The 16,165-nt window shown below is 37.1% G+C and overlaps 3 protein-coding genes across 5 annotated transcripts; 1 reads left to right on the top strand and 2 right to left on the bottom strand.

The window, feature by feature from the left end:
- Nucleotides 1–156: 156 nt before the first annotated feature.
- Nucleotides 157–5,283, bottom strand: LOC140008521 (tRNA-uridine aminocarboxypropyltransferase A-like). 3 transcript variants are annotated; one of them, XM_072053152.1, is made up of 3 exons: nt 4,796–5,283; nt 1,693–2,564; nt 157–1,039 (listed from the first exon to the last, which is right to left on the bottom strand). In XM_072053152.1, exons 1-2 carry the CDS (start codon nt 5,133–5,135, stop codon nt 2,131–2,133), a joined length of 774 nt encoding a protein of 257 aa, XP_071909253.1. In that variant the 5' UTR covers nt 5,136–5,283; the 3' UTR covers nt 157–1,039; nt 1,693–2,130. The 3 variants fall into 3 exon arrangements, with proteins under 3 accessions (XP_071909253.1, XP_071909254.1, XP_071909255.1); XM_072053153.1 differs by having other exon boundaries at nt 157–982; XM_072053154.1 differs by lacking the exon at nt 4,796–5,283 and adding an exon at nt 2,920–3,079.
- A 58-nt stretch (nt 5,284–5,341) lies between these two features.
- On the top strand, nt 5,342–9,155 carry LOC140008522 (protein N-terminal glutamine amidohydrolase-like). Its single transcript, XM_072053155.1, has 6 exons — nt 5,342–5,664; nt 6,398–6,503; nt 7,109–7,186; nt 7,325–7,455; nt 8,098–8,222; nt 8,417–9,155. The coding sequence occupies exons 1-6, from the start codon at nt 5,558–5,560 to the stop codon at nt 8,572–8,574; spliced, it is 705 nt and encodes a 234-aa protein (XP_071909256.1). The 5' UTR covers nt 5,342–5,557; the 3' UTR covers nt 8,575–9,155.
- A 95-nt stretch (nt 9,156–9,250) lies between these two features.
- On the bottom strand, nt 9,251–13,274 carry LOC140008520 (cytoplasmic tRNA 2-thiolation protein 2-like). The gene is made up of 7 exons (XM_072053151.1): nt 12,702–13,274; nt 11,850–12,198; nt 11,671–11,757; nt 11,159–11,280; nt 10,920–10,998; nt 10,314–10,708; nt 9,251–9,758 (listed from the first exon to the last, which is right to left on the bottom strand). The coding sequence occupies exons 1-7, from the start codon at nt 13,097–13,099 to the stop codon at nt 9,710–9,712; spliced, it is 1,479 nt and encodes a 492-aa protein (XP_071909252.1). The 5' UTR covers nt 13,100–13,274; the 3' UTR covers nt 9,251–9,709.
- Nucleotides 13,275–16,165: the final 2,891 nt, after the last annotated feature.

The following is a 16,165-nucleotide window of genomic DNA, read 5'->3' as shown; positions in this document are numbered from 1 at the left end:
ACATTTCTGATACTCGTGAAAAATTCACAGGTCAAATTCCTTTGTCTCCTAAAGTTGCTGTAGTGATCAAGAATCGTGTTTTGGTTTGACATTGCTAGATGCCCCAAATCTTCTTTCGTTCCTCAACAGGGAAGACAGACTAAAACTATTGTCAGCTTAGAGAGAAAATAGGCATTGCTTTTATAACAACTACTAATTCTTGGCAATGCTCTGAATTGTAGAAGGAACTGCCAACTCTGCTGCTTCATTTACTTACACTCAAAGCCAAGGCAGTAAAGGTTGGTGGTTGCATCAAACCTTCAAATTTCTTTTGACTGTTCAAACTGTTCATCCACTACCTATTTAGTAACACTGACATGTTCAGATCAAAATTCACTAGGACCAGCAGCAGACAAAAACAGGCGTCACATTTACCAGTTAATAAATGGTAGGTGCAGGACAAGAAGATTTTGACCACCGGAATTCCTAAAGATACTACTGAAAATTAAAAAAAGTAGTGGAAGAGGACTCTGCTTCATAAACTTTCCCCTCCATTTTTTCTGTCTACCACGCTCCATTCTGGAAAGCTCCCCTTACTGATGAAACATGGCCATGTGGGGAGTTAACAGCAATACAATGTCACGGAATTGCTGAGGGCGAAAAAAGTTGGGAAACCGATAGTAACAAATAGGAATGAATAGCAGGATAGATAAGCCCCAATTCCATCAAGTGCTTGCACCAGCAAAAGGTAAGATAAAGGAAACGAGGGGCCCCCACCACCTGCCTGATAAGTGCAACATAGGTCCCCAATTCCGGTTAAAGAACCAAGTCCGCCAAGAAATGTGCCAATCAAGCACAATCATATGCAACTCCACGTAGAATAGTGGATCACACCAATCGAACACAAGGTATGTCTGACGCGAAAAGGATAATAAGCAGAACACTCACAATCCTGTGACATAAAACAGTCATGATTGAGTATAATGCTTCCTGAATCTCCATTCTGCAGTTCAGAAGGTTAAATAGGTTATGTGATTGGAGGCCCAAAGATAAGTCTTTCCTGCAAAATAAAATCCAGTCAATGGCACACATCATAATATGCAGCATGTCATCTCTGAACAAGAAATTTAACATTGAATAGACCTACAAAGACCAAAAATCACATAAGGATCACATTTAAATGCAGCAATGCCTTCATCAGCACTGTACAGAAGGATGGGGGGATGGAGGAACTGAGCAAACTAACAAAAGTTCTCTTTCTTTAATTGGGTAACTAACAACCAAGGATACACCATTTTAGGCATCAAATGTTTAGAAAAGATGGGCCAAAAAAAGGGGCATATACCAAACTTATCTGAAGAGGAAAAACAAATGAACAATGCATGCTGTGAGACCAAATAACCAATATATCGTTATCTGGCACCATGATGCCAGTTAGTGCTATAATGTGATACTAAGTATTGAAAACTATCAGAGAAGGTAAACTGGCAGACAAGCTATGCATCAGTCTCTAACACCTCTGATGACCAACAAAGTAATAAGATGACTATATAGCAGCGGGGAATTATCAAATAAGAAGAAAAGGATACTCAGCAACCACGAACAAAAAAAAAAAAAAAAATCAATCGAGACGCAAGTCTGTACTAGAACATGACATACAACCAAAAAAATAAACGCAATAAAAATGGAGGAGAAATATGAATCAGCAGTGACCTGCACAAACCATTCATGCAAGTCATTGTCTATTTGCTTCATCCTTTTTGAACTAGTAAGAACTGTTTCTGCTCGAGGCATTTGATGGATAAGGAAGGAACTCATCTATGCTCTTTTAACCTCAACAAAAGTTGACTCAGACCTGATTGCTTCATGTGAAATCCCATCATAAACCTGTATGCACTTCTTAGCTAGTGAGACCACTTAGTGTTTTCTTTGGAGTTTAGATTAATAAAATCCCCATAGATTAATAAAATCCCCATATGATCATCCAAAAAAATGCAGCTAAATATTTGATCTATAAGGAATCAAGCACCACACTCCAATAATGCTTCCAAGCACCATCAGTGAAATCTCTGAATGCCATTTTACAAAGCTGCTGCCAAGACCTTCTTGAAAATCAGTTGCAGATACTCAAAACTGCCAAATTCAAGAAACTCAATTCCTTTTCTTATCATCTTCTTTAGTCTTCTTAAGTACCTTTGGCCTTGGCTTCACGGGCTTCAAGAAAGAAACTTGAAATTTAACCATAGCGCCCAAAACTTCAGTTAAAATTGATTCAATCTCAAGTCCATTAGGCTCAAAAAGCCGTAAACAACGTGCAACTGCCTCCATCGTACTCATGCAACCACTAAAAGGTTCCTTCCTAAGAGTCAAATCTGATTCAAATATTGTCCCACCCTCAATCCTATCATCATAGTCCAGGCAAGCCTGAATGGCAAACTTGGACAAGAATGATAAACTTGCATGCAACATCTCCTTGGCGTGCTTCCAGGTTCCATCAAATACCACCAGAACACAGTTAATCATGTCAGAATCACCTGCTGATGAATTTGGCAGTTTAAACTCTGCTAATGGTAATGCATCTTTTCCTGAAAAATCACATCAATGATACAACATTATAAGCTAATAGCTCAAATTAAAGTTTGTATGGAATTTGATATATTCAATTGCGAAAGAAGAAGGGAACCGAAATAATGGTCTCAGGCACAAGTCAGTAATACATCAAAGAGTGTCAAGAAGCCAATCTTACAGGTCTGCATCTTATTCTTAAAATTTTTTATTTCACAGAGTTTTTGTTGTAAATGATAGAAACTCTGATAATCCATCCGGAGTAATAAACCATATTAAAATTCTGACAAAGATTTCAACCTTTCTACCAAAAAGAGTCTTGTTCTGTTTTCTACACAAAGATCATCATATAGCTTCGTCATATAGTTTACCTACCACTGATGAAAGGAAGTCGGACCATTCGCTAATTCTTTCATTGGAGGATCCCCCACTGAAGGGTGAGGCAGAAGGGGTTCTTTGTACCCCTACCCCGATCGAAACCGCTTGGTGCTAAACCCATGTATGTATACCGAAGAGCGGTATGGTAATTTTTGCAGCAATGTCTATTGCCTTCTACAACCATCAAAAAAGACATCGCATTGAGTTTCTCAAAGCTGGTCATCAACCCAATTAAACTAAGAAAGTGAATGTCAAAAGTGCAATCATCAACCCAATTAAACTAAGAAAGTGGATGTCAAAAGTGCAACTTGCATCAAAGACATCTAATCTGCAGGAACCCGAGGCGGCTAAACCGACTTTCTGGGCGCTGACTTCTCCGAGTCCTCTTCTTGGGAGGAGTGCACTTCTTCTCTTGGGTTGCCTTCCCCAATCAGTCCCTTGCTTCTAGACCTTTAAGTATTTCCTTCTCACTTGGTGGAGGAGACATCGGCAGATGGATGCCCCAACCTATATTTTGTTTGGGTGGACGGACCCTTATCTCAAAAAACTTGAATTTAATTAGAAACTTCGGAAATCAGATCCATGGAAGTTATCTACCCAGATGCATGCCTAACTTCGGAATAAATAACTGCTTGAAGCATTGATTTAGAGAGACTACTAACTATGCTATCTCCATCTCAAATCAGCCACTCAGCAGTAGTAACAAAATTTTCAGTGTACTCCATGAAAGTTACGTTTATGGTGTCCTTCCTGATCTCAATTTCTTATTTTATTTCTTTTCACCTAAAATGCTGTATAAAACCAAAACTGGAAAAAAGAGTTGATAATCAGAATCCCATCAACTTAAAAAAGCAAATACTTCTTCAATCTGCAATTGATATCCCAGCCATGCAAGCTTGTCCAACTAAAATATATTTCGTCTCAATCAACCCTCAATTTTTTTTTCCGATTCATGCGCCACATTGCAAAAGCTAAATCTATCATTACTTGCTTCACAATCTCAACGAATTGATTTGAAAACGAAGTTATGATTTTTACCCGACAAAGGAAGCAATTTTACTCAACAAAACTCAGTCTTTGGAAACTCTAATAGCTAGTTTGTGAGTTGAGGATAGAAAAGAAAAGAAGAGAAAGGTTAAGTTATGAGAGAAAAGAAAGGATAAGAAGAGAGGAGAAGAGATTTTAGTGTTGTTTGGGAGTTTATGAAAGAAAGGAGATGATTTTGGATACATTGGTTAATAAATATTTCATTCAATAGCTTTTTAAGGATAGAATGGGTAATCTAAAAGTTTTTTGCAGCCTTTCCTTAGCTTTTCTCTGCTTTCCGCCCGTTTTGGGCCGGAAATTTTTTTAAACTGTAGCAGCCTCTTCTTCCTTCCAAATCTGTCAGATTCTCTTCCTTTCTATTTCAGTTAAAACTGTCAAACGTGGGAAATGCTACATTTCTCTTCCCTTCTTTTCTTTTCTGCTCAAATCTCATCTCCCAAACTAGGCATAATTCACACTCATCTCCACTTTTCATTGCGACAAACACGGACCCAAACCAAATTAAACCATTTCTGGCACATGATTATATTAATTTAACAACTTCATTGGCAAAATTTTTTTTGATCATCGATTGGGCTGGCCAGCGGACCAACTATTTGACACAACTAAATTCAAAAACAATTTAGGATGTCATCATTTTCTTTAGCAATTGCAGAATTCAATTTTGGACAAGCGTAAATCATAAATTCCATTTCAATTATTTGCACAAAAATTCAATAAAAATTAGGCAAATTCCAAGAGGTGCAACTTTACAGCACAAGGTACAATGACAAAAACTAATTCTGAAATGAGTGATAAAAAGAGCAATCAGGGAACATTCCCATACCAGGAAAAAGGTAAATTGCTCGGAACGGCAAATCAGGGTTTTCAACGGCAAAGTCATGTAGAGAATCGAGAAGCTCGGAGTCGCCGTAGCGTAACTTTCTTCCGACTATAACTTCACAGTTGTCGAGGCATTTTTTTAAGACCGGGACGGTGGCAAGCTTGTGGCGTTGCTCATGAGGGTGGTGTAGAATCACGATTTTCGTGACGGTTGGGATGGGTTTTTTGGGAATCGTGTCGCAGAGGCAGACATTTATTGGCCTCTCGCAGCCTTTCTCGCACAATCTCCGCCGCGGTTGGTGGTGGTCTTCGACTGCGGCGGTGGCGTGGTTATCTAACTCCATTGCCAAGAAATCTATGAGAATTGAGAATCCAATTGGAATTTTGACTAAAAGCTTGCGGCGAATTGTAACGTAGCAAGGGGATGATCTTGAATAAATTGGACACAGAAGCGTGGTCACGTGGCTATAGTATTTCCGCGCCTTTGAGTTCAGAACTTTTCCCACCCCCCACTCCCACTCCCACCACACACACCGCACCGACCCACCCACTCCACCCCCCGGCCCCCCTCAACAACTTCTTTTTTTTCCCCTTTTCCTTTTTAAAGTGAAACAAAATTTCCATACATCGCACTAGGCAGCAGGCAGAAGCCAGCACCTTCCTCCTCGTCTTTCAACTGATACCATTTTCGCTTTTGCGGCGTTCATCAGAGTTCTTCAGCCAGACTGCAGAAAATTTAAAAAAAAAAAAGGGAAGGTAAAAGAAAATGACGACTTCTTCAAAATTTGATGCACCCCCATCATCATCGTCGGAAGCATCTTCACTCACAGGATCTGTAGAAGCTTCTCAGTTTCTTCACACCCCTAAATACTGGTTCATCTCCTCTTCTCTCTCATGCCCTGATGTAACATAAATGTTTGATATTATAAAGGTGCTTGAACCTAAACGTTTCTGTGATTCAGAAAACAAGATGTTATTGCATTATGAGGAAGCCCTTTTGATTTAAAGGCATAATTTATGTGTATTTAATGGGTCTGATCAGTATTATATATGTTTTAGTTGTTCTGGCTTTTCCTTTTTAATCAGTATGAAGTATCCACCACGTTGTTTAACAATTAAGTCATGATTCTTGCTGAGGAATTATCCGCTAACTAACTGTTCTCCGAGAAGGTTTTGGATGTCTTATGCAAGGATTGGATAATTAGGAAATTTTGCCTGTGGGTGTTTCTTGCTGGCCTAGAGAAAATGTGATTCTCTTTCTGGCATTTTAACAAACACGTAGTGAGGATTTCTTAGTGATTTGTTTTCTATGTAATTGCTTTAGCATCATTGATGCAGCTTGCTTGTTATACGTAATAATCATGTTTCATTTCTAGAGGCGTTGTTTATTTACTTTTTGTCCTACCTACATCGTTATCAAAGAAAAGTTAGCAGATGAGTATTAACTTTTTTTTTTTTTTCCCAAAACAAGAATCTTGAGAAGAAGGTAGTCTGTGGACATATATTGTTTCTGCTAAGGATTGGTAGATAGGTGTTGTGTGTTGTGCTTAAACTTCATTTACTGAATCCTTTGTAATAGAGCTTTTGCTGCTGCATACTTTTACAGTGAGGAGAACATATACTTGCTATGCAAGAAGCTATGTGCGAATGGTCTTGCTGATTCTGATGGTTCAGATTTATTTGTTGTTTTTATTTCCAACGAGAAGCAGCAGGCATGTTTTTAAGTTGATTTTATAACCTTGTTAGATTGTGTTCCCAGAGTTTGTTGATACCTATTGAATCCATTGCATTTGGACCCTTAGTACCAATTTCATATATGATATAAGCACTGTTCTTCTCCTCTTCTGCTCTGTTATTTTTGAATCTTTTCTGTAGGACAGATATTACGATTAAGCGAAGGGAATAGTATGAATTGCAACAGTTAACGGATAATTAGTAATTACTTGAGTTGAGTTTCTCGGATTGGTTGATCCATCTCTTGTAGTGCTTGTTTTACTAAAGAAGTTGTGATGCTAGGTGCGCCCAATTATGACAATGGCATGGAAGGAAAATTTTAGGATATAAACTAGCGTGAGACTTAGACTGGAGATTCATGGATTGTATTTTGCAATGGCAATGGCATGGCCAAGTCCCTGCACAACACTAGTATATGCCAAGTTTACAAATATACTATGCCATTGAAAATTATGGCTTTTTTTAAAAAAAATTTTTGGGATTGGTCCAAAAATTCAATTTTATTTCATGAATGGTGTGCATAATTACTAATTTTATCTAACAATCAGACCGGCTCATCTGATGAGTGATGACTCTTTTGCAGATTCCACTGTGGCATCAGAAAGCAAGCCAGAGAGCAGATGGGGTTGTTTTGTGGGATTATCATGTTATTTGTGTACAGGTGAGTGGATGTTATCACTTTATCTTGACAGTGGTTGGGTCATTCTGGTCTAAATTGTACTAGTGAAGAATTTAGTTATGTGGAACTTATTTATCTCTCCTCTTAATGAAGATATGATATTGTAGCGTCTGACTGCAGAAAAGAAAAGATGCAAGCTCCTCTCATAAGGTGTGGGACTTAGATTCAACTCTTCCCTTTCCATCTCGTCTGGCTTCTTATGTTGCTGAAACTTTCCGTCCATCTTTTAAACTATTCTCAGAGTTTCAGAGGTAAATAAATGACCCTGAGTGCTCTGTTAAATTTGTTATTGGGACATACGTGGGGTGAATGTTAATCTAGATGATCTAGTGATTTATTTGGTAATTAGCTATTTTACTATCACATGATACCAGCTAAAGACCCTGGGGATGGCAATGGAGGGTACAATGTTTCATCATGATTGCTTTTTTCTTTTGGAAGCTTATATCTGTTCGCAATAAGCAAGCTAAATGTAGAATTTGGTGCATGTTCTAGGTAACAAATATATGTAGCAGTGCTTTGTAGGAAATAGTCTTGTTTCGCATGTTTCACTTTCAATTAAACTATATTTTTAACTTAACACTATATCAGGCAGTCTCTCTGCACTTTAAGAAAATATGCTAGCATGGTTATTAGTTGATTTCAGTGTGTCATATTTTTAGATTTCCTCATGCTTGTTTTCAACAGTAATCCTTCCAGCAGAAACTCCGTGAATGGGATAATGATATCTATATCTTTAGCAGCTAAGTGCACTGAGAAGTATTTCTAATGCTATTGCCTAACCCCTAACCCAACCACCCTAAACTCCCAAGCTTGAAAAATGCCAAGCACCAAAATGTTGAAGTCTAACCAACATTATGCTAAATTATTAGAGGGGAATTTTCAAATTTCAGGCTTTTCCGGATTGTACATGCACCGGTTCTCCTCAAATATTTTGCGTCTGACAGAAGACACATGAAAGATTCTGCAGGAAACTGGATCTCTGAGCCACCTCCTTATCAGGCCATTGTAGCTGAAGGTAATTTTAGGAACCAAAGCATTCCAGGCTTGTGGTACTAACAATAATTTGATAACTAAATTGATTAAACAGACAATAGAAAGCCAGACTCATCTAATTCAATTGCAGAAGGATAAGATGCTTCTAGGACACATCGTAGCATTTACGGTAGATCATTTGTCCTAGAAAATCAGTCAATATTTTTGGTTGTGCAGATGGAACTGTGCACAACCTGAACGAGTACATAAACTTTTCAGCTGTGGAGGTGTTGGAAAATGTCGAAGCTGATTCAGTTAATGCTGTTTTCAACCAAAGATTTGGCATTGTGGTGAGTGAAGGCCAACTTGAGGAGTTCTTTTCACTGATCGCCTGATGATTGGCTCAAATCGTCCCCATTTGTTGAGTCGTGTCTTTGTACAAATTCAGTCTCTTGCAATGATGCAGTACTTGCGATGCATGCATGAAGAGTAAGATCGTACTATACTTTAGGGTTGTGTCCGCTAATAATCATCTGGTGGAGGGTGAACTCATTATTGAAGGAACTCATTTTCCCTGTATGTCGTCACTTTCGAGCTTCTCTACTGATGCTAAGAGATGAATGTTTTATCAAAAAGAAATGGAAGAAAGGGCAAGAAAAAGGTAATGGGCGAAGTGCTATAATTTCCCCAATGGATTTCTGCTTGCCAGAATGTGATACAGACTATCACTCTGCTGATCAAGAATGCTTATCCACACTATCACTAATGCAAAATAAGGTAGACATTTGTAATAGAACAAACTTACGAGCATGTTATTTAAGCATCGTGTTGGCTTCCCATTTTTTGTACGAGCCTACTGGTACACATACAAACTTCTCAAGGGATGCTGATCTGTATTGATTTGTAGGAACTATTTGGTGTGGAAGACAGTTGCTTGGGAATGAGATATTCTCATATAGCTCATATTTTAATGCTAGAGCAATTTTTACGAAAATAACAAAATTACCCATTTCAAGTCCAAATGCAATATTGAATTGAGAAGCAAAAATTTGGCAATTTATTCAAAAACTATTATGACATCAAAATTTGAGCTATTTAACATTAGACATGTTTTCCAATAATTCAGACAATAATAAAGTTTCAATTTACAGGTTTCTCGTGATGTCCACATACATACATGTAAAGAGTGAACCAATGTCTTCTAGCAATGGCAAAGCAAAACCATATAGGAGAAAAAAACCCAATTAAGATCTCGAGAAAAAGGGGCCTGGAAAGGGATGCAAAGCGCCTGGTAATTCCTCACTTTACTATAAGCTGAGATGTCAAACAGGATGCCCACAAATTTTTTGAGGATCAGAAGGAAAAAATTTTCAACTCAATGCCTAGCTCCTGCTTCGTGTCACCATCTCCCTTTAATCTGCCCAATTGAAGGACGTGATTCAACAGGGTAAAGCATACAAGTAATCTGGCATGGCGAATCCAATCTGTTGCAACTCATTTGACTGAGGAGACCATCATGATACCCTAGGATCAGGTTCCATCCTCAGTGTCTGAAAGCAGACAATCTTGTATCTGCTCCCTGCAACATTAAAAATATATAGCAGATATGAGAAGCAATGGTAGTAACATGCACATAGCTCTTTTAGCTAAATTATAAGATCCAAATAACACCAATGCAGAAGAAAGTTTCCAACTCATGGAAAGCCCAATTTAACTTTTCCAGATTGCAAAGGATGCACACTGATCACTCATCAAAAGCACAGGGCAAAATTAATCTGTCTGCTTTTATTTAGATGTCCATTTAGACTTTGTCACTGTATCGTGGATAGCATCCAAATGTCATCCTTTTTGACATTAGGATTACAGTTTTATGATCTACACTATCAACTGTTCAAACACTGTTTGCAGTAAAGAAAAGCAGATGAGAAGGGTTCTTCTGCAGAAAGTCAAAAACTTTGCATCCTTGTCCCTTAACATTTACAATAGCCAAAGCGATGCAAAACAAATGCAATTTTAGGATCACATACTAAGTCTTTGACACAGCATATCAAGATAAAGTAAAGGTTAACAGTTCATGTCACATGTGCTAAAGAATATTGCTCATTTCAGATGATAAAAGCAGATAATTTCTCACCTTAGCCACCTATCTTCACCAAGGCAGCTATATTCACCTCGAGCAGCCATTTGTGGTGGTAGAAGTGAATAAAAGTGCTCCAGCAGAGAAATATCCTTTGGAAGAATTTGAAACTGGCAACTTGTGCAGCATCCGTTACTAATATCTTCTGCTGACATTATTTGATTCTCCAATTTGTAACTTTTGACGTCAGATTTCTTGAGTGGGCTATTGCAAATTCTGCATGGTGACTCTGGAGGAAGAGATTCATTAGGTTTCAAATTGTACTTTTTCTGCCGCCTTTGCGATGCCAATTGCATATTGCAGTCATCTGGCTCTGGCATTCTATTGAAATGGAATGGCGTAAGCTTTCCTGCTGTCCTAACGATAGTACTTTCTCGAGAAGGATTTTCTTCCTGAAATGTAAAGCCTAATCAGCTTCAAGGTAGATTAGCTACAATAAGCCACCTTGAACAGCTATTCAATGTCGTATAGGTGTTCTGTTGGACATTGAAGAGCAAGAGCCCAACTCAAATGACCATCAGAAACAATTCATTCTCTTAAATTCTAGTCATAGTATGTGTAAGAAACAGCTCAAAACCAAAACGAATCAATCAATAGATTCACCTGAAGCAGTTTGACAAATGAAGTAATCAAGGCATTGATGCCAGAATGATGATCATTATGAACTTCTACAGTCTTCAAACTGCCCTGCCAAATTGAGATCAGTACCATCATGGTAATAATTTGAAATTAATGACAAAAATAAAATGTTTGGAAAAGTATTATTTGAAGTTAGATTCAATTGTTACACCAGGGAGAAAAAGAGCGGACAGGGAGGAGAAGCCAGAGTGCATGTAACAAACCTGTCAAGGCTGCACAGTATATTCAGCTCTTGAGCAAGACAATCACGCAGAGGAAGTATAACAGGTATCTCCCACCTTGCATCGACATATTGGATATCTGCAGCCAAAGAGTAACCCTGGCCCTGGAGAGAAAAGGAAAACCATTATAGGAGCTTCCAACACCAAAACTTTTTCATAAACAACTAGTAGCTCTAAACGGTAGTGTTGACAGTAAGTTACTCTTAGCATGCTCCCCCTTCCCCCTCCCTCTTTGTGTTCTTTTCCTGAATCCTAAAAGCATCTGATTAAAAGTAGCCAAGGTTTGGGATTTTTCAGAATCATATTCCCAACTAAAAAAAGTACAAAATACACAGTACACTAAACAAGATTCCAAGTCACAAGTTCAACAAAAAATTTGCTTTATCTTGTAGCAACTAAGACCAATCATCCAAATGGGTAGTAAAAAGAATCATGGCACACTTTTATGTAGCATTTTGTTTTCACTTTCCTATTTGGGAACCATGAAAACACACCTTAACAGTTGCTTCAAGGACACGACAAGCTATCCTAGAGGTGCATGTGCCTAGCAAGACTTTGGTATATCCATTCTTGAGCGCAACCTGCACATTGAATTAGAAAGAGCTTGCAATTACAAATATGCTTTCAACAGAAACGATCTTAAAATGCATGGTACCAGATATACAGTACAAACCTTTTGTAAGGCTAACATTCGCAAATGCACCAATAGATCTTCCTTTCCAGTGACATCAGCAACAGCATTTAGCAATTCTTTCAATCTATTTCTTCCATTGTTGGAATCTGAAGAATAAATACTTTCAGTAGAAACAACATGGAACTCCTTAACTGGAGGAGCCAAATTCGAGACAACCAATCTCATTTCTTCAACTGCTTGGCTGAATTTCTCAGCAGGTATAGAAATACTCGAACTTTCATCAATAAAAGCAACCCCAACGCCAAAGACAGGCAATGATCTATCTCTACTTGCATCAAAATTCTTCTGTGCTTTCATTTGCATCTCATGAACAAACTGAATAGCCACCCTACATGATATACAAAAACTAGCTCAGGGCTAAATGTTTAAACTTGGAACATGCAAAATTCAAAACTTCGCGTGATAACTATCAATCATCCAATATATCACAAAGAAAGTACAGATTATGTGCTTCATGTAACAACATTGTCCGGGGAAATCAAGAATATCAGGATTCTCCTTTTTCTAGTATAGTTATTCTTCTTTTCAAGAATAAGGAGGACGAAGCAGAAAGGGAGAATTGGGTTGGTGAGAACCAACCATCGTTCTCTAAGACAAAAGGAACAAAGACAATTTAAATACATTACTGAGCTGTATTCTAGGCTCTATTTTGTCATCATCAACAAACGTTTACTCATAAATCATCAACGAAGATTGTGTCAAACAATCCTAAGCATGTTCAACTAAATCAACAAGAATTTTAAAGCCACAAGTATAGTCAAACAACACAAATTTAATCCAAGAGCTCCTCTAGCTCAAAGAATGAAAACGAAGAAAACGAAGAAAGGGTACCTAGAAGAAGGGCCACCGGAGAAGGCGACGAGCACGTTGTCAGAAGGCGAAATCAGAGCATTAGAAGTGACGGCCAACCTAAACTTCCCGTAAAGGTTGCTCCGGAAACAATCTCCACAGTAGGGGCTGCTATCGCTAGCACCACCACGGCCACCGCCTCCGCCTCCGCCGGTAACTTGAGCTGAGGCAGAGGAGGACGAGAAGGCCGCTGCCATAGATTCTTTAAGCTTGCATTTGATGCAAAAGGCGGAATCCGAGTTCTTGCCATTGGATAAGCGCTGCTGGGTGGACTCAGTCGCCACAGCCGGCGGTGGCTGTGGAAATTGATCATCTATTTTGTCGCCGTTGTCTTCTCTGTAGCAACCGCCGGATTGGCAGGTTGCCGAATTGCAAGCCATCACACAAATAGCAGCACAAAGCCCAGCAGAGGAGCACGGGAGCACTTCCCCTGCCAATGCGCCAAAGATTAAAACCCCCCAGGGGTTTTTTTTTTTTTTTTTTTTTAACGTAATTTTTTCCCCTTAAACCTCAATTTCAGTTTTAATGATCACTAAACTATGAGAGGGAAAAAAATCCTGGGTTGTACTTAGAAAAAATATAGAAAAATATTATTTATACTCTATATTTCGTTATTTATACATCCACCATTTCTATATCATATAGTTTAATAAATAAATATTATATACTACATATTATATAATTTAATAAATAAAAACTATATAATGAAAATGATAATAGGGATGCTCGTAACATTTCTCAAAATATATAGTGCTAAAAAATATAAATTCCACTTCTTTAGCCCCATGCAACATGGCAAATCCGGTTACTTATTAATCTAGTCTAAAAAGTATTCGGTGCTAAAAGTCAAATATTTCGCAAACCAAGAGTGAAGGACATAGGGTTCCATTTTGGATTTCCAATTTGGTTAAAGGATCTCAGTTTAGAAACCTTTTTCTTTTACTTGTGTTCTAGATTTATGTGAATTATCTTTTCTTTTTTATTTGTTGTTCTTGTTTTTAACGTTAGGAGGAAAAGCCTGCATGGCACGCGAGAGTTTAATGCATGTGATTAAAGATAGTTAATAATTATTATTTTGTGCTTTATAATATAGGAAATGAAGTATGACAATTTTATTATATGATATTAACAAAAAAATCTTAAGTTACATGTTGAGTCAAAAAATTTAATGTGCAACGAAATATAATTATAAAATAAGATCAACCACTTTGTCATGAACCACTTTGCATCCAACCTAGTAAAATAAAAGATCTTATACATTTTCTGCACTTTAGGAATAAAATCTACTATTTGGTTTCAATTTGATTTTGATACAAGGGCATTTCACCACAATATCTTGTCATATATAAGTGAGATTTGAACAATTAGCTTACTTGAAGAAATCATTGCTTGTGGTATTTGGTCCTTGCAAACCAAGTTCTTGAATTTATATTGACTCCAACGACATTTAAATCATCATCAGACCTCTATATTGACTAATCAATCAATTATGAATTTATTGTATGATTTAAAAGATATAGCAAAGCATCTTTTTCTCAATCGTTAGGGGATCACAATCACAAAACATCAATTTTTGAACTAGTTGCAGAGATATACAACAACTAACCTGCAAATTTAGAGGAGTAATAAAAAAATGGTACTAAGGCATCTTAGTCCACTTAATTCAAGAAAACAATTAAAGTAATGAAGTACATACTTTGGATATACAGCCAAATACTTTAAGTAGATAGTTAAACCTATTGGCAAACAAAATAAAGTGAAAAAATTGCCCAAATGAAATTGCCAGTAAAGTAGCAAACGATTTGAAAACTATCATAATTAATTATTAAAACAACAAAAGAAATAGATGCAATCTATAAATGGGAAAATTTATGATGATAAGCTTACCTTAAACCACAAATAAAAGATACCCGTCGAGAAAGCTACTGCAAAATGGGGAAGAGGAGTAGCTAATGCAGCAAAATTCGAATTTAATAGGTTGGATGATTGTGCTGGACCAAAGTTTTAAATAAATGCTCTAATTACACTTCAAACACTCTTACATTTCCAAAATAGTCCCATTCTTGAGGTTAAAATTCAAAGCCAAACTTTGACCAAAACTCAATCTTATATATTATAGGGATTTGGGAGGAAGTGAAGATTGAGAATTCAAGATTAATTAAGGGTTCGAGAAATTGAGGAATCACTATTTAAATAAAGGATTTCACGCTTAACTACGGAGTGGTATTGAAATATGGTACATAGTAAAATATGATGATCATAATAATAATCTTAATAATCATAAGTTCTGTTTGAATTAAGGGATTTGAGGAAGGATTTGAAATCCTTTAAAGTGTCTCTAGGTTATTTGAATTATTCAAAGCTCGCCAAAAAGTCCTGAAAATTTTGAGAATATATCATGGGCTTTGGACCAAAAAACGGATGAATAAAGAACCGCGCCTTCACTTTTAGCCGAAAGAATCATAGAAGAAAAATTAATCTGGGTTGTTCGTCATTTCAATCAAACTCAAAGATAGCTACCTAAGAAATCTGCTTAAAGGAGTGATTTACCAACAGATCCAGAAAAGTAGAATGATACAAAGAAAATGGGCACGAATGAGGGGAGAAAAAAAAGACGGAGAACTATTAGGTTGGGACTTGGGTCGAGGGAAGAAATTAGAGGGAATTTTTCGCATGCGCGTTTTTCACCTAAACTTCTTATGTAATTTTCTTTTTCAATCTGTTGCCATCCGGACCCCTTGGCCATGATAAGAGCCATCCTTACTGCATCAGCTTCCTCTATCATTGCATCCCCTTTCCTTTGTTTCTGTATCCCCCAAACTTTGACCACTTTGAGAAGGCAACATTAGGTTTGTTTGCTTTAGTCATCATTTGTCTCTAGATTGCTTGTTCTAAAGTTGCCTGTGGTCACCTTTCAAATGGTGGCTTTCAAATAACTACTCGAAATGGTGGTGATTTGAAAGTTACTCTTTCGAACAATAAATTCTCTACTTTGAAAAGAATTTAAAATTTTGAATTTGAAACTTTCACTAAACATTGGACTATTTTGATAAATACCTCCCCTATAGTGCACCTATGTCACAATGTTGTAATTTTGGTAGAAGATTGAATTGAATAGTAATGTGAGAGAAATTGCAAGCAGGACTTCTTGAATTCAGAAACTCCCATTTATATATAAATAAATAAAAAATCTCCTATTGCCAAAATATTGACAATAAAATTTCCTAGCCAAGACTTTAATAGTAATATAGGAAAATTTCTTTTTTTTTTTTAAAATTAACAAGTACACTTTTTTTTTTCATTAGCACACTAAATAGTACTCCCTCCGTCCCGTTTTGTTAGTCTTGATTTTTTTTTTCACACAAATTAAGAAAGTGTAATTAATTTGGTTGGAAACATAAATTTAGATTACTAATTTCCTAAAATACCCTTATGCTAATCACGAA

This window comes from Coffea arabica, chromosome 6c (assembly GCF_036785885.1).
Source record: "Coffea arabica cultivar ET-39 chromosome 6c, Coffea Arabica ET-39 HiFi, whole genome shotgun sequence".
Classification (NCBI taxonomy): Eukaryota; Viridiplantae; Streptophyta; class Magnoliopsida; order Gentianales; family Rubiaceae; genus Coffea; species Coffea arabica.
Note: the sequence above shows the minus strand (reverse complement) of the source record. Positions and strands in the feature narration are given on the sequence as shown.

What these genes read in the sequence shown, in the direction of transcription:
- LOC140008521 (XM_072053152.1), bottom strand. Translation starts at nt 5,135, where the DNA reads ATGGAGTTAGATAACCACGCCACCGCCGCAGTCGAAGACCACCACCAA. An exon ending in AGCAATTTACCTTTTTCCTG is followed by an intron (nt 2,565 to 4,795) that starts GTATGGGAATGT and finishes GTGATTTTTCAG; the next exon opens with GAAAAGATGCATTACCATTA.
- LOC140008522 (XM_072053155.1), top strand. Translation starts at nt 5,558, where the DNA reads ATGACGACTTCTTCAAAATTTGATGCACCCCCATCATCATCGTCGGAA. An exon ending in ATCATGTTATTTGTGTACAG is followed by an intron (nt 7,187 to 7,324) that starts GTGAGTGGATGT and finishes GTCTGACTGCAG; the next exon opens with AAAAGAAAAGATGCAAGCTC. An exon ending in CTATTCTCAGAGTTTCAGAG is followed by an intron (nt 7,456 to 8,097) that starts GTAAATAAATGA and finishes TTCAAATTTCAG; the next exon opens with GCTTTTCCGGATTGTACATG.
- LOC140008520 (XM_072053151.1), bottom strand. Translation starts at nt 13,099, where the DNA reads ATGGCTTGCAATTCGGCAACCTGCCAATCCGGCGGTTGCTACAGAGAA. An exon ending in ATACTGTGCAGCCTTGACAG is followed by an intron (nt 10,999 to 11,158) that starts GTTTGTTACATG and finishes TTGGCAGGGCAG; the next exon opens with TTTGAAGACTGTAGAAGTTC. An exon ending in GGTGAAGATAGGTGGCTAAG is followed by an intron (nt 9,759 to 10,313) that starts GTGAGAAATTAT and finishes TTAATGTTGCAG; the next exon opens with GGAGCAGATACAAGATTGTC.